Below are 18,443 nucleotides of genomic sequence, written 5' to 3' on the forward strand. Positions count from 1 at the left end.
CACAAATAGGTTGGGTCTAGTAAAAAAAAAAAAATCTATTCCCTCGTAATATGGCCAATTATGATTAGAATTATTGTTGGAAGAAATATCTATATTTAATGCTCAACAATATCTCGAATAGAATTACTTCTAATAAAATGATAGATATAATTTACAAGTCGACTGTTATCAAAATGTTTTTAAAGTGTTGTAATAAATTCTGGTATGAGATTTTGTAATTTTTATGATCTTTATGTGTCATTTTTCCTATTTAAATGGAGTTGACTTCTCTCCATATCACATTTTTTCAATAGAACTTGATCATCATTCGGCGTCTCTTCCACAAAAAAGAAGGTGCTTGATCAAAAGTGCAAAAAGATCCCACTACATCGTGGGAATACTTAGCTAAATGATCCACTAACAAAACTCATCCCTAAAACACATGATTGATTTGGACCTTCCACTCCTTGTGAATCACAAGCCTAATATCATTGATATTACTCCTCCGGTCCTTAATATAGGATTTAATTGTTGAGTTCATTTTAGTCCTAAATATAATACCTATTTTTTATATTTATCGATTTTTGCTAAATTACCCCTATTGATCTCCCTTAACCATAACCAAATAGAAGAAAGAGAGAGGATATTAAGAAAAATAATTATGGTATTTTAGAAAAACATATCATATTTTTTATGATTAACTAACTTACCTAACTTCATTAATCTAATCAAATTAATTAAATAGGTCTTATATTAAAAACCTGAGAAGTATCACTATAAGGATAAACAACATCACACCCTCTTGTTGCAAAGTCTATAGCCTCAATGCAATCATAAGCAAGAATAATGTCTCGAAATCCTTTACTCCCAACACATACGAAGTCCATGTAGCTTGGCTCGAAGTTCTGCAATTGCAGCAGGAACCATCGTTAGTTTACCAAAAAAACCCACAAATCCAATTGCCTTCCCCATGATGATCATTTTCCATGCCATGTCGGAGAGAACATTTTCTCATGAGATCTAAACCGGCATCTTGCATGTTCATCTCAGCCTCTACAAGCTCTCAATTTCCATATCATATTTCAACTATTAGATATGATCAGATATTTTTTTAATAGTTGAAATTTAATATTTTACTATTCCTTTTTTATAAATTTTAAATTAATGCTCCGATTAAATATTTTAATAGTTTGAATTTATTTATTCTTTATGATTTTGTATCTTAATCATAACAATTTCATTTGTTAACTTTTTAGTTTGAAAAGAGAAAACTTTTAGATAAGTAAAAAAGAGGATTTCCCAATTCATCTGGACAAATTGATAGAAAGCCCAAGTCGAATTGGGATTGGTAAAAAAGAGAAAGCCCAAGTCGAATTGGGATTGGATCAGAGAAAGGCCCAAATTGTTTTATGTAAAACTATCTTGGGGTTGGAAACTCTGAGGACGAAACTACCCCGGTATATAATAATTCTCGGACAGAAGTACCCTCGCAATTTTGCGCCAAATTAACCATAACACTTTTCTGTTCTCACTCTCATCGACCTCCGTCGCCGTCGAAGCTCTCCCCTCTCGATTCTCATCAGTTCGAGAAGCAAGTCGCAGTCTCGCTGGTAAGGTGGTCGACCCTCGCTCGATTCTTTTTCTCCTATTGATTGAGACTCTGTTAGGTTAGCGTATTGATCCTGTTCATTACCCTCTCCTCCGCCGCTAATTCCCGTATCTCTTATAATATAGACGGGATGGAGTGATTAGAGGTCGCGGGAGAAATGGATAACAGTTGAACCAGAGGATTGTTAGAAATTATTTTCTAAAGTCTTAAGCATCTCTGATAATGGTTTTGCAAATCGGACTTCGTACTTTACGCCTCGCCCGAGCGCTATGTATGACTTTGTAACTGCTATACCTGCTTATTATCGTCCTGCCACTGGCTAAATAGTTTAATGTGCCCAGTTCCCTGACTTTTGTGTATGCTCAGAACTCGCATATGTTTGTATCCATAGCATTTGATTCTATATTTTTGTTTTCAGAGGGGTCTCTGTCTCCTATATTTATTATATGCGGCTGAACCCAGTATACTTGCATACGTTAAACTGAATTATTTTATATCTCTGTATAATAGGTTGCACAGCTATGGCACTATCTGAAGAAAAGAGAGTACTATTGCGATTGTCGTGTTGGTGGATGAGCATGGCTGAGGCAGTGTGTAGGTTTTATTTTTGCGCGTGCATAGCTATCTTGTTAAGGAGGCGACGACGAAGACGGGGTCTAATTGAGCAGGCTCCATCAAATGCAAGTTCAGGGCTCAGAAAGCGAAAGCGAAAGCGAAGCAGTGTTGATGGTGATGACTTGCTACTCAAAGGCATGGAGAAGATTGCTCATACATTAATTGAAAGCCTCAAGGAGGCAAGTGAGCGTCTGGGAATGCATATAGGTAGGGTTGAACGTGAGAAGCGCATGGATGCCATGAAGGAGTCTCTCTTTGTTGATCTTATGAAGGTTGAAGGACTTTCCCACCAAGAGCGTGTTTCAGCTTATGTCAAGATGATTTCTGATGAGAGCATGCTGATTGGATTTTATGCCATACCTCAAGAGGCAAAAACCGATGTGATCCGCTATTATTTGTGTGACTGAATATATTGATGTGTGATTTTTTGTCAGATATAGGGAATATCTTACTTGGGTGCTTCGATGCATTGAGCGGCACCTAACTCAATCTTGATTTTGAGTAAGATGTTGGGGTATCTTGCATGACTGAACTTAAATGCAGAATTAACTTGTATTTTTGCAGAATGAAGATGAACTGTCATTTGCTTTTGGTTTTAATCTTTTGACTGGAAGAGTTCTCAAATACTCTTTATTGACTGTCAAGATGCTGGATATGAATAAGTGTTTTTGCTAAGCCTGAAAATTAGTTGCTGTAACAGTTCTGAGCAAGCGCTGTATATATGGCTATAACTGGTTTTGTCTTCTTTTGTTATGTATGTAGTTGCTGTAACTGATTTGTGTACTTCTTTAGTTATGTAGTTTCTGTGACTGGTTTTGTCTACTTCTTTTGTTATGGTTGTCTGTAATTTACAGGAGTTAGTTAGGACTTAGACTTAATTCTAACCATATAAGAACTTAACTCGCTTTATTTTCTGTATTTATCATTTTTTCTGATTAATTTATCTAATTTATGAGCTTATATATATGTATGTCTCAGATTACATAAAAATATCTTAGGAAGATTATGTCACGTTTGTTATAATAAACTAATTTATCTAACTTTCTCAAACTATTCAAATTAGTTAAGTAGTTGTTATATTAAGAACCAAAACAAGTATAATTAAGCAGCTCCCCTGGCTTTATTGTGATTAATTAAGCAGCTCCCCTGGTTTTATTGTGATTATGTAACTGGTTTTGTTTACTTCTTTTAATATTACGTTTGGTTCTTAATATAAGATATATTTGATAATTCAATTTGAATTACAAACTAGGTCTTATGTTAAGAATACTATTTCACACTAGTTGTGCTCTTTTTGTTACTGTCATGAATCTGTGTCTTTTGAACTTTCAGGACAACGCAACAGGAAAATATAAGCGGGTGTCATTTTGACAGTATCACGATTCAATTTCTCAGGGTTCTCAAATTAATTGCTGCAGTAGGTGCTCTTTTGCTCATTCATTCTAAATATGGCAACTATGCTGAATTTTTTTTAGTAGACAAAAATTTAAGTGAGTTGGGTCTCAGGAACTTCTCAAGGTCAAGATATATCTCCAGACTCAGAAAGTACCTACAAAGATACTTACAGATTGCTATTAACAAGATGTTCATATCAATAACAGGATTTGGACTCACAAACTTGTGAGTTATAAACTGATTCCTTACCAACTAAACTAATTTTTGTTGGTGAGAATTTATTTTAATTCTGAATATAAGATTTTAATTTATTTTATTTCTTAAATGTATAATTCTTTCATTAAAGTATTTTTTATTGATTTCACATAGTAAGGAAAACAAGTTTGGGCCCTCATTAGAGTGATGAGCACCCCAACCTCAAGATTTGAACCAGCTGTATTTGATCCGTACGGTCCGGATTTTTTTATAAAATTTTTTTAAGACAATCATTTTATAGGGTATGAAATTTAAAATAAGATAATCTCTTAACCATCATTTTAAAAAAAAAAATGTTTTTTTAAAAAATAATTAATTTAAAATTTAAAATTTGGATGGTTCATATCTAACTTGAATAGTTCAAATATGAGCACCTGACTTGTTTTATGCTACTTTCGGTCTAAAATATCATTGCTAATCAAGTGTATTAACTAGAACCATAATTATTAGAAGGATTATCATAGAAAAAATTAAGTAAATATGAGAGATAAAGTGGATTGGGGTTTTATATTTAGGACCAAAATAAAAATCAAACAGGGTTTTATATTAAGGACCGGAGGTAGTAGTAAATGGTGTTTTTATTAAGGGATGGTTATAATGATTAGATACCAATATATATTTATTATAAATTACTAACTTAATTAATTATTTTAATATTTAAAAATTAATTATCTATTTTTTAGATTTTGCTCTATATTATAACCGTATTCCACGATATTGCAAAAAGATTCGAGAAATGGAATTCACACTGGCGAGCTTGTTTCTATATTTTTGGGGCAGGAGATTTTTTTTAATATATAATTAAATTTCTTCGTTTGAAAACTCATGATAATTTTTCCTTTACACCCACATCTTTTAAATTAAAGATACTCAAGTGGGGATCGAAGAGGAGTGGTCCAAATCAAATAAACGACAAAAAACAACTTACTGAATACCTTAACAAATGGGGCCGTACGTCCTCCGTTGGATTAATGTGAAAAAGGTCAAAGAACCTAAATAATGGTAAGAATGAAAACGAGTGATGAGTGGGGCAAGGGGAAGAACATAGCCGTGTAGAAAACGCAACTGGGTTTACGGTACAATTTTTTTTTTTTTGGGATCAAATCTATATAAGTTGGCTAATTATAATTAATCTGTGAAGAATTTGGGATACCTCTTTTATAATTCTTACGTTAAATTCTTTATACTCATATGTTTTATTTTTAAAATATTAATATTTAATAACATTTAATTATAAATTCATATGAAACAAAAATACACACATATGTGATAGGAGAATTTGATATAATGAATATAAGAAACTTGACTAAATTCTTTTTAACTTTCTAAAAATGCTCCGACTATTTAATAATTAAAATTTATTGTATAAAGACAAAAATGTCTCAATAATTTAAATAAGAGAGTTATAAAGAGTAATTTAATATATAAAACAAAAGAGACTAGTGCTCTTCGATAAAACTTATATATCTGTGAGTCGAGAAAGTATTTGTTTAGTATTTACAACTCCTTAATCATCATCTTTTGATCTAAAAAATTGACAGGTTCTAATAGTACTTTTTATTTAAAACATCCAATTTGAATTCTCAGTAATATTTCCATCGATTTCATCATCTTGTTGTATAACTACCCTCAAATATTAGAATGTTGCCATTTGAGAAATGGTTTGGTATCTCATTTTAACTTTCAAATCATTTCTAATTTACCTCTTATAACAATAATATAATTAAAATATACAAAAATATTCATAAAATAAACATTTAAATAAAAAAGTACTGATCCACAAATAAACGGATAATTTATATTTAAATCACATATAATTAATAAAAAGTTATTAAATAATAAATATGTTTTTTTGCTAAAGCATAGATATCCTCCTATTAGAGATAATCCTATTCGAGACACTGTCGGGCATTAAATACAAACACCTCTCTCAATGAAAATTCGATCTTTGGTTTATCACGTTGTGAGGAACTAATCCCTTCATTTTTGTAAGTTGACCCAAAATAAAAAAAGTAATTGTCTATTTCCTTGTTTTGGCACTCAAATGTGATTGTCCATTTCATTATGGAAATTTTTCAAGTCATTTTCCCAATTACAAATTCACATAACCTCAGGTCAAAAAAAAAAATTCACATAATCACATGCAGGGACCACTTCTCTGATCTGTCATATATCACTGAAGAACAAAAAAAGTAGTGGGTCCCAAACTCCCTACTCACACGTGCTCAATCCATAAATTAAAGAATCTTCCCCCCTTTCATTATATCCCGTGACTCCCATTTTAGATCTCTCCCACCCTTTTTAAGTTAAAAATATTATTAAAATTATACTTACAAATTAAATTCCATGTGATTTTACTTTATTTGGTTTTTTTTGCCATCATTTGCTTTATTTGGTTAAAACTATAACATTTAATCGTAAGTAAGATTTATCTTTAGTTTAATTTATTTTAATATTTTACTAAATATCTCTTATTAAGTTGTAAAAATAGTTTTTTTAAGTTTTAACTAGTAAACTAAATTAAAGATATCACAGGCGACGAAGTTATAATTACACGTAACTATGAGATACTTTTCATTTAAAAATAGTTTTTATGTTGTAGAGATATATATATATATATATATATATATATAAAACTCGCCCTAAAAATCCTAAGAAACAAAATTTAAAAATTCCACTGTATTTTGATTTAAATAAATTTTTGAGTGGTTCCTCTTTCTTTTTTTTTCTAACCTTGTATTTCTCCTGGACAAACATTCATATGTTAGAAACATATGTTAAATTAAATTGATTTCATTATTATCGTATAAATTATTAAATTTAAAAAAATAATGAAAGTGAACTTTTAAAAAAATATATATCGGTTCTGTCATACATACAACTGAACTGTTATTTTAGAACCTTTTGACCAAAAAGAACTGTTATTTTAGAACATAACTTCACCTCTTGATTGTTGCCCAAAAAAACTAGAAGTTTATACATTTCAGACCAAGAAACAAAATTTTTCTTTTTTTATCAATTAAAGGCTTGCTTGGATCTGCAATGCATAAACACTTAAATTGAAACAAAACTTTTTTTATATACTTATATTATATTTTTTAAATTATTATTAAAAAGTTATTTTTAAGACATTCCAAACCAAGTGTTTGTTTGGAGTTTCTTATCATAACCACATTTATATAAGTTAAAACAAAATTCCTCACACATACTTACATAGTCATGATTAAAAAATTTCTTTTAAAGATTTCAATCACCATTCTAAGCAAGACATAAAAGTAGTACTTAATCAGGTAATTTATCATGTAAATATCTTTAATATTCATCATATTCTCTATTTTTTCCCCTTGTGGTCTTGCAGTTTAATACAACAAATTAATATTACCTCTGATCTTTAATATAAAAATTAGATAACTAATTAAAAAAATTAGTTAAGTTAATTATTTGTCACAAATATATGTTGATCTCTCTAAACTATTCTCTTTAATCATATGCATTTGATGATTAAAATTATTCTTTTGTAAGAACCCTTTATAATTAATAGGGATATTTTAAAAAAGATTATAGATAACATAGACTGATACTTATATTTATGACTAAATTCAATTTCAACACTAATTTTTATGTTAAAGAGCAAAGGTAGTAATAAGTTAACCGGCAAAGTTTTGGAAACTGTTAAATCAGGGAATGATAAGTTCAATTGACAAACAAATTTAGACATTAATTATTGGCGTGTTTGGCAAGACACTAACGAGTACCACTCACTCTGGTCACATTCAAGTAGAATTTACTTAATAATTTTTTTAATCATTCTAATTTTAAAGGCACTATAAAAAAGAATATAAATTTGCTGCTTCGGTATTTTTTCAGTCATTCTCAAATATTGACTATTATGTTTAATTTTTAAAATAATTATTATTATAAAGAATGACATTTAAGACTAACAATATTAAGATTCTAGCACTGAAAAAGATACTTTTCAGTTTTTAAAATTAAAAAAATAAATAAAAACTTGACATAAAATTAAATGACCAAAATAATTTTTGTCTAATTAAGTCAACGCAATTGTTCCCCCTCCCAAAAAAAATAGGAGAATTACAATCAAGTTTCATAGAAGAGAAATAATTACCTAAAGGTTCTGATAACAACTTCAATAGCCTATAATAACAAGTTCTATAATGAGAATGATAACTTTTGAGACTTGTTTTTTAATTATTTTTTTTTACTTAGAACCTTATTATAATTCTCCCAAAAAAAATTGACGGGCCATTGAAGCCCACAGTTGAAATGGAAATTATTGTGGAGCGTGTGAAATGGGCTAATCAGCGCATTTCACGGGTATTGGACGTGTTTTAAAAGTATTAAAATGAACAGCCACGATTCAATAAAATCAATGGTTCAGATCAGCTACTGAGAGGATGGACTGCCGAGGGAATTTGCTTCCAGTTGGGGGTATTCATGGGACGAAACGTGTCTCGTCCTATTTGTTTTTATAAAAAATTTTAGGTTTTTATTTCAAAACTAAATATATTGAGAGTATAAAAATTCGTGATAAAAATTATATAAAAATAGCTAAAAAAATTAACAGTAATCCACAATTAAAAAAGAAAAATATTTGTTTGAAAGCGGAAAATAAATTAAATTCAAAACATATACTAAAAAATCATATAAAGAACTTATAAATTGTACACAATGTAATCATACAAATTATATCATTATTATGTTAATAATAAGTAAAATAAATTTGTAAGATTAAGAAAATAATATATTGAGACTGGACACCCCGCATCCCGTCCTGTGTCTTAGGACATTTTGTCCGTAAATTTTTAAAACAGGACTATCTCGTAACAAAACCTTCTTGAAACGGGACTACATCACCCTAAAATAACTAGGACTAGAATGAGATGCTGAAACATGACACCAGTAAACACCCCTATTTACAATTATTAGTTGAATGACATGATTTAAAGCCTAAACACTTTATACTAAAAATCATTACTCTTATAAATGGGTTTAGGTTTAACATTATATGAAGTGAGTCTCAAGAGAAGAAAGCTTACTCAACAATTTCCAAGGCTAAAATTTGATACTCTTCCGGTCTTTAATATAAGATTTATTTAACTAATTTGATTAGATTAGAAAAGTTAGGTAAGTTAGTTAATTAGAAAAAAATATGACATATTTTTTCTAAAACATCAGAATCATCTTTATTAATACATTCCCTCCATCTTCTATTTGATTATGGTTAAGGCCTTGAAGGAGTATCCATAAGGATAATTTAAGAAAAATTGATAAATATGAGAAATAGGTCTTATATTTAGGATCAAAATTAACTCAACAATTAGGTTCTATATTAAAGACCAGAGGAGTATTTTATTTAAAGATGTACTTTTTCTAATATTTTTCTCATTTTTTTCAATCCAAATTCTTTTTAAAAATAATTTTATTATAATTATGTTAAAAAAAAAATCTTGAATTCAACAAATATCTCAGGAGGTTGCCAAACTTGAAAACCCCCCGCGTGATCTTTCTCTTTCACGACACGCTGGGTCCCACGCGCACAAGCAAAGAAGTGAACCACAACTCAGAAAAAGAAATACGTAGCTTCCAAATAGAATAATCTAGGCCACGTGGATTTGAGTGGTTGGGTTGTTGCCTAGGAGTGTTGAACTATTAGTCCCAATCTTGTGATGACCGAAGAAACATATGCTGCCTTCTACTCTTTGTATTGACTTCGTTTAATTTTTATTTTAATTTTAAATATAAAATTTTAATTTATTTTATCTACAACCTTCACTCTTTAATATAAGATCTTGTTTGATTTTTATTTTGGTTCTAGATATAAGACTCCAATCCACTTTGTTTCTTATATTTATGTATTTTTTTCCCCAAGATAGTCTTTCTAATGATAATAATTATAACTAATACACTTAATTAGTCAGGATATTTTAGGAAAAACAATATTTATTTATTATAAATAACTAATTTAACTTCTTTCCTTAATCTTCTCAAATTATTCAACTAGCTCTTATAAATAGGACCGGAAGTAGTATTATATTTATTTATTGGTAATTTTAACCAATAAATTTGATTAAAAAAGATTTTTTTAAAAAAGACAATACTAATTTATTATAAATAACTAATTTAACTTATTTTTTAATTTATTTAAATTAATTAACTAATTTTTATATTTAAAAACGAAGAAAGTGAATAGCAGCAGCAGCACAATGTTAGCTGTGCCGGTGTTTGAGTTATGGGATTAGCCTTCCGCCATGCTTCCCTTTGCATTCATCAAACGAAACCCTAACAAGTCTGTTTCTTAGCGTGAAAGTGATGTAATTTAATTTATTCTTAATTACGTTCAGAGAAAACCTTTTTAAAAAAAAAAAATTAATACTTATATGTTTGTTTTTCTTAATTAAATTTTTTTTAATTACTCTGCTTTATCAGCACTGTTAATCTCTGTATAAGAGCTAGCGGTGCTAACAAAATAAAATTAGAGATTTAATTAAAAAAATATAGATACTAAATTAAAAATTCAACAAGAAGTATAGTTACTTTCAAAATGATTTTTTCTTTTAAGACAGAGCAAAACTCCTATATCTATTAACGATCAACTGGTTTTCCATCTTCCATTGCAAATTGTTTTGTTTTGTGAAATTCATGAGTACTCTTATATTTAGGTAAACTTTTTAATACTATATGCACATAAGAGAATACTTTATGAATATTTTTACACCTTAATCTTATTAATTATATAATACTTTGTAACTTTTTTTTTAAAGCCCAAAATATTTTATGATAAAGGATAGTTGAATAATTTTGTTATTAAGGACTTTGCTCCTTTGTTAAAAATGTAAAATAACTCCCTCATTTTGATTTACAATATAAGTCATTTTTACGAAAATTTTTTGGTCCATAACAAAAAGTCACTTAAAAATAATTAATACTTATTTACTAATTTTTCCCGGCAACTAATAATTAAATGTGATTTCCATATTTTTATCTCTATCTGATATGCTCATTAATATCGGTAAAGTCAAAAAAAATAATTTGAGACAAATTTAATGAATTAATATCATTTTTTTAATTTTGATAAATTTGTTAAAGTGACTTATATAGTAAATAAAAGCAAGCAATTTGTTTCTAAATTACAATTAACTTAACGGATTGATCTCAAAGCGTCCTTTCTTCCGAAGATTCATCAAGAACATAGGTTTTCAACGGAGGAAGGTTCGTGCTTTAAATATGAAAAAACGAGTTACGACTATCTAATTATAAATTATTTTATTTAACTATTTTTTCTGGTAAAGGATGGTAAGAAAATGGAGGAAAACATCTTTGTGAATCTGTTCAAAATGTTAATATTTTAAATTCTACCCGAACCATATATTGAGATTTTTTTTTGTTGGACAAGAGTCATTAATGAAAATATCCCTAAATATTGGAAGAGTAATATCCATAAAACGGTGACGTATGTTTTTTTACTCTTGAATCTTACTCTGTATATTAGTTAGCCCAAAAGTAACTCAAACAGAAAAAGAAAGAGTACAATTAAGTATCTTTAGATGCAAAAGATTAATTTCTCGAAGAAACTTAGAAATTATATTGATAATCGCTCTGGGTATGATAGATGAATAAATATAATAAAATGAAATAAATTACAATGTAACAAATGCCTTCTTTTTAAGATGGATAATTTTCTAAAAGTATTATTTATTGCTGTGAAGCTAATGTATAAAATAAAAATTAATATGTATAACTGGGCAATATATACATTTTTAATTTAAAATATTATTAAGTTATAAAAGAACTTTAATCTTGTTCAAAATACTGTGGAATAATAAATGTGAGCACCTTTTTAAGTTAGATTTGAGACTTGGTTTGTTGTGAAAAACTAGGTTCTTTCAATAAACCCAATTTTCTGTTGGTTATAAAAGAACACTAATTCTACTACCATGATAATTGATACACACATATATTAACTAGGTACATTTTTCATGTATACCTCTGATCCTTAATATAAGAGTTAATTTAACATTCAATTTGATTTTATATATACTTTGTCTCTCATATTTATCTGTTTTTTTTTAAATAGTCATTGTAGGTTTTACCATATGATAATTCTAGCTAATAAACATTATTAGTAAGGGTATTTTAGAGAAAATAATATATATATTTATTACAAATAATTAGTTTAATAAAAAATTTTAATTTACTTAAATTAATTAATTAGTCTGTGTATATTAAGGATGGGAAGTAGTATTATAATTGGAAGAATAAGCCTTACCACTTTCAATTTCTCATGGTATTCGGGATATCTAAACGACGGAGCCTTTTTTTCTTTAAAAAAAAAAAATCAATCAAATTAGAAGTGAACCCCTCCAATTATTGTTTTAGAAAAAAAAAAATTACTACTTCTGACTCTAAATATAAGATCTAGTTCGTAGTTAGTAGTTAGTACTGGAGATGGCATAAGAAAACGATTGATATTTTGATGTTTTGGAACACATTCAGATACTACATTTTTGACATCTAAATATGTGTCATAAGGCATTGGTAATTAATAATCCTTTTTTTTAGTGAAATTAACAGTTATTCTTTAATTGTGCATTTTTTTTTAACTTGCCTCAAAAGTCAAAACATGTGTTTAATCTATTTAGAAGTTTTCCCTTCTCATCACCACAACATGATAGAACTCATGGAAAAATGGTTATCAACGTGTTAATAATTTCTTCACAAGCAAATCAAATGTCATTATGCTCTTTTCCTCTCTCTCTCTCTCTCTCTCTCTCGTTTTTTTTTTGGCCTTATGAACTGCTTAATTGATGATTATCATTCTACCAAACCATGAGTGGCTGCTAGGATTAGATCTTATCATTTTCTATTTTGTTATTTCTTAATTAGAATAATAAATATTAATTATTAATACTCTTTAAATCCTTAATGTAAGAGGTATCTTGTTAATTTGGATAAATTAAAAAAAATTAAATAAATTACCTAATTTTAATAAATGTGACATAATCTCTCTAAAATATAACATTAAATTCTGTATAAGTATATAAGTTGAATAAATTACTTTAAAAAAATAATAAATATAAAAGATATTACCTCCAATCCTTCTTATAAGATCCAATCAACCTAATTGCATGATTTAAAAAATCTTTTAATATTAATTAAAAGTAAAAGATATATAGAAAATATACTTTTTTTTCCTCAAAAGAACCCTATCAATTTAATATTCTCTCCATCCCTTTTTATTAAAAACAACTACCATCTCTACTTTGTTTAAAATTTTTTGGCTGGTTTACTATTTTATCCCATTAATTACTTATTTTAATAATTGATATATTTATTATCTCATTTTTTGAAGCACAATTCATTCATTCATTCATTTTTCTTTTATTATCTTTTCCCCTATAAATACAAATATTTTTGAGAAAAAACTTATTATTTTTTTACATATCTACTGTCTTTAATTAATTTTAATTTTTTGGCAAAAAAATTAATTTTAATTAAATTTTTGATTTAGTGGATTGATGAGATGTTTTTTTTAATAAAAAGAAACAGATGTATTAATATGAATGTTATGAAAAGAATAACCGAATAAGAGGAAGTAAAAGGAACAAGTTATCAAAACAAACTCCCTAATCAATTGAGCCGCGGATGCTTGATTGCTTATATATATGTATGGGCATGGTGTGGATTTGGCCAATACCATTTCCTACTCTCTCTCTCTCTCTCTCTCTCTCTCTCTCTCTCAGTTCTAAGCTCTCACTCACGGTTTTTGCTCTCTCTTTCTTGCCGTCTTCTCGTTCTTCCGAATCTCTCTCTCTCTCTCTTCTCTGTCTCTCGCACATCTGTGCTTCATCTGTGGACTCTCCAATGGACGACCCAAGTGAGTATCTCCATCTGTTCGTCGAGGACGCCGCCTTCTACAACCGCATTCTTCTCGGGTCCCTCTTGCCGGACCGCTTGTGGGTCTCACTCCCTCACTTCTTCCAGACATGGCTCCGCAACTTCATTGGAGGAAACCTCCTATACCTCATTTCTGGTTTCTTGTGGTGCTTCTACATTTATTACTGGAAGCGCAATGTTTATCTCCCTAAAGGTGAATATCGTTGATTCCTTTTTCTTTTTTTCTTTTTCCTCTTCTGGTGGTCAATGGCAGGATGAGAATTGTTCCCCTTCTTTCTGTAGTTTAGTTGTGAAGGTGTTATATATTCCAGGTCACTTAACCTTTTGGCTGCTTGTTCTTAATCCGATGCCTGATGTATCTGCTTGCTCAATTACTGTACGCAAATACGAGCGTATTCTCCGTTTTTTTCTTTGACCACAACCTGTTTCCTCCCTCTTTTTTGTTTCTTACAATTTTCTTGGCTGAGAAACTTGAGTTGAATAAATTGCAGGCTATTTTCTTGAGAAGTTATGATCAGATGTATTATATCTGAAGCTTCTTTGATTCAACTTCTTTCCGTGATGTTTAATTTCAGTTCTCAGCATGATCCTTCTCTTATTCTTGATTTATGAGTTTCTTTCTTAAAAAAAAGTAGAATTCATCAATATAATTTGTAATGCTTTCTTTTCAATTATATTTTTACTAGTCTATGAAACTGGTACAATTCAAGTTTCGTATCTCAGACTTGGTTTTCTCCCCCCTATTGATATTTCCTTATATTGGATCTGAATTCCGACTCTTTTAATTCTAATTTCCGATAAGATATGAGTGATCGGTCTTGCTGATTTGAAATGATTTAATCCTTGGGATATTGCAATCTAATCTGTTACTGTGACTGTTCCTTCTTTTCCCTTTTTGTATTTATTCAGCATCTGATTTTGACTGTGATTTTATTTATTAGCTGCGGAGAATCGAGAATCTAACTTGTAATCTAGTGGTAAATGTCTGAAACCGTAGAAGAGGGATCAAAGCCACTGTTTAGTGTATGGGAATTGTCAGTTTATCCTTGCATTTGTTGTCTAGATCTCCATTCATTGAATCCTGTGCCTATTCAGTGTGTTTACTACTGAAACTAGCAATTGTTTATTGGCCATATGGACCGTACGAAGTTAGTATTCTACTTCCTACATTCCAATTCAATGACTCGTTGAAACATGACTTAAATTTTTTTTCTCAATCACTATAACTTGGCTGATTTCTTCAAGTTACAATTTCTCGTCCACAAAATGGAGATAATCTGGTAAATTATGTTTCTGGTTCTGCAACTTTAATCACATTGGCTTTGTCAGGACTCTAGTAAGAGAATGGAGTAATCTGTTTCTGAGCCTCTGTTAAGTAAACCTGAGTTGGTTTTATTCATGTTAATGGGTCCTAGAAGGTTGCTGAGTCATCATCTATAAAATTTGAATTAATTGAAACTCTGGCTTGAGATTATATTGGCAAGCGTTTTTGTATATCTTATGTATTAAAGGGACATATAGAGGTATTCCTGATTTTTTTTGTTCAACCTTTTGAAATCTTCTATTGTAGACGCGATTCCCTCTCGTAAAGCCATGCTCCTGCAAATATATGTTGCATTGAAGGCAATGCCTTGGTACAGTTTGCTTCCAACTATTTCCGAGTACATAACAGAAAATGGGTGGACTAAGTGTTTTCCAAGAGCAAGTCATGTCAGTTGGCTTGCTTACCTTGTATATATAGCAATTTATCTAGTTATAGTGGAGTTTGGCATTTATTGGATGCACAGGGAGTTGCACGACATAAAACCTCTTTATAAATACCTTCACGCTACTCACCACATCTACAACAAACAGAACACGTTGTCCCCATTTGCCGGTGAGTATGTGATTTGCTTAGCTAAATGTTTAGTTTGTCAAGTTAATATTATCTTTTCTTTCCTTTTTCATTGCTTCTATTAGAAGAATGGTTGTTGGATAAGATATCAAATGGAATTTCATTTCTATCTTGGGTGATAACCTTGAGGTGTGTTTATTGTGTGTTTTCCCAAGCAGTCATTGCAGATAATCATTTTTATTGCACCATTGTTATGCTAAATGGAATTTTAATAATAAGATGGAATGTCAATACTGTAGTAATCAAGGATTAGTCTAGCTTTTAAGTAAAAAGAGTTAGCTTGAACCATCATGAGTCACACACACACACACACACATTTTTTCCAGAAATAGTGAAGAAACAGAATTTACAGTGAACCTGCTACTTCAGCTAGAAATTGCTCCAAACTTCTGCTATATGGCCTTAATGACTGCATATTGTTTTTTCACTCAAAAAAATGACTGTATATTGTCTGGAATATGTAGAAAACAACTGATTTACTTGGAAGAAATGCACAACTGTTATCCTTACTTCAAAATGTTATTAAAAGGTCTTTCTTGTGTATTTCTTTTCAGACTCTTGAGCTAATTACCATCTTATTTCTTTTTTTAAAAAGTTATATTTGATTTTTATAAGCAGGGACAAATTTTTTTACAGGTTTTAGACAATTCTTAATTTTCTAGTTTTTTGAAATATATATTTATTTTATATATTTCTTACTTATAATTATATATCTGTATCTGCTACCTATTTGCTAAAAGACAAAACAATAAAAAACGCTGAATTGGAAGAATGTATATGCAGGACATACCAATTGTTGCCTTTTTCTATTTATATTCCATTTCATATGGCTTTGGTATAAATGCTAATCGTGTCGGGGAGGTTGTATAAATAAAAATTGAAATAGTATTATTTCATACAGATTGACTAATGAATAGTAATTCACTATCAGGCAGTGAAGAATCACTTATCCGTGCAATGTTACGAAGAAAATCTGTAATCCAGTAGTTTACTTTATCGAATTGAATTCATTTTACACACACTTGCAAGACCTTTACTTTCACTCACTTATTATTTTCTTCCTTTTCGTCTTCATAAGAAGCCTATAATTAATAAATTTCCTGGTTTGGTGATCCATAAAGGACTTCATGTTGAACTTCATTAAGAAAGTTTATTGTTAGATGATGCCAAAAAGTAATTTTCCAGATTCGCTGTCCCTCAACTGTTTTCTTGCATTTTCTTTTAGAAGCTACATCTGCAATGCTTAATCAACTTTTCAAGATTCAATTTCATAATTCATATTGTGTAATTTTCTATCACGAACTTTCATAAGTTGCGTCATCACTGTAACTCCACCATTGATGATTTTACATCAGCATTCTGATATAAGGTTGGACTGACTTTTTCCCGGTTCCTTCTTTCTTATTTCCTCCCACATCTCAGGTTTGGCCTTTCACCCTCTTGATGGCATTCTTCAGGCAGTACCGCATTCCATTGCTCTGTTTATTGTCCCCACACATTTCACCGTACATTTAGCGCTGATGTTCATTGAAGGCATCTGGACTGCAAATATTCATGATTGCATTCATGCCAACTTGTGGCCTGTCATGGGGGCTGGCTACCACACCATTCACCACACCACATACCGGCATAACTACGGTCATTTCACGGTATGGATGGATTGGATGTTTGGGACGCTTCGCGACCCTTTGCAAGATGAAGGTAAAGCCATGTGATGGCTTTGCAATAACGGTTCGTGCTTGACTGAAGTAAGCATACTTCTCTTTGGTTATTTTACCTAGATTGTTGAGAAGTGGTTCTTCTTCATGTAAAGGATAAAAAAGTTCATGTTATTTGTCTAGTAGTGGACATATGGTGGGAAGACAGGGTTTGGAGGCGTAATATCGTCTTCAATATATTGTTTAAGCTCTAGCATTCTTTGGGCTGATGTTACTCCATTCCTTTCAAAAATATTGGTGGTGAAGTTTATGATGCTTAGACGTCTATCCTTAAAACGTGATGATTGAAGTTCAATGGAACCGATTATTTGTTAGTGCTTCGATATGTTTTTTGAAGTTTAAGTGAAAAGCAAGTGTTAAATGATCTGCAGAGACTACTGAAATGTAGTTATACTCACTACTCAGCGATTTGATCGCAAGAATGAGCATGATGTGCCCACTAAAAATGAAATTGGAAACCCTTGGTCATCACCTTGAACATCTTGTGAGACAGAGGAATAGTATTTTGTTTAAGCTTTATTTTTGGAGGAAGGACGCTGCTACTTGGAAAATTCTTTTTACTTTACATGAAAATTATAGGAAAAATTGGGAAAAGGTCTTGCATTGAAAATTTTATTGGTAAAAAGGAACTAAATCAGAGCATTGTTACTCCATATGTATAAAGTTTGCAGCGTATTGATACTTTTTGTGTATAAAATTTTATCAGGTATTTCTTATTAAAAAAAAAATTTCAAGGGGAACCCAATTTTTCCAAAGTTATATTGTATTCCATCTAATTAAAGCATAAACAGACTTTAGTGGTTAAAGTGTAAAAAATGTCCTCCTAACTTTTAGTCTTGCATGAAATTTAATCTTCATTTTTTTTTTTTTATGAATAGGCAAACAGAGCTTGTAGACAGGATCGAACCCTGTTAAAGGCCACCATCAGGCGGCTATCACGTCACTACGCCACACAGGTGCTGGCTTAATCTTCATATTTAATTAAGCAAAGAATGTATTTGATTCTAAAAATGTCTGTGTAAGCAAAATGTGATATTTGCAAAAAGGCAATTAATTGAAGTTA

At 30.1% G+C, this 18,443-nt stretch overlaps 2 protein-coding genes across 2 annotated transcripts; both read left to right on the plus strand.

Moving 5' to 3' along the window:
• The first annotated feature begins 1,518 nt into the window (after positions 1–1,518).
• On the plus strand, positions 1,519–2,668 carry LOC114741432 (uncharacterized). The gene is made up of 2 exons (XM_028929698.1): positions 1,519–1,589; positions 2,108–2,668. Exon 2 carries the CDS (start codon positions 2,110–2,112, stop codon positions 2,608–2,610), a length of 501 nt encoding a protein of 166 aa, XP_028785531.1. The 5' UTR covers positions 1,519–1,589; positions 2,108–2,109; the 3' UTR covers positions 2,611–2,668.
• Positions 2,669–13,627: 10,959 nt separating this feature from the next.
• LOC114741418 (delta(7)-sterol-C5(6)-desaturase-like) lies at positions 13,628–17,699 on the plus strand. The gene is made up of 3 exons (XM_028929672.1): positions 13,628–13,961; positions 15,339–15,644; positions 17,085–17,699. The coding sequence occupies exons 1-3, from the start codon at positions 13,736–13,738 to the stop codon at positions 17,375–17,377; spliced, it is 825 nt and encodes a 274-aa protein (XP_028785505.1). The 5' UTR covers positions 13,628–13,735; the 3' UTR covers positions 17,378–17,699.
• The last annotated feature ends 744 nt before the right edge of the window (positions 17,700–18,443 follow it).

Source organism: Neltuma alba, unplaced genomic scaffold, assembly GCF_004799145.2.
Source record: "Neltuma alba isolate B1F8T4 unplaced genomic scaffold, ASM479914v2 tig00003392_pilon, whole genome shotgun sequence".
NCBI lineage: Eukaryota > Viridiplantae > Streptophyta > Magnoliopsida > Fabales > Fabaceae > Neltuma > Neltuma alba.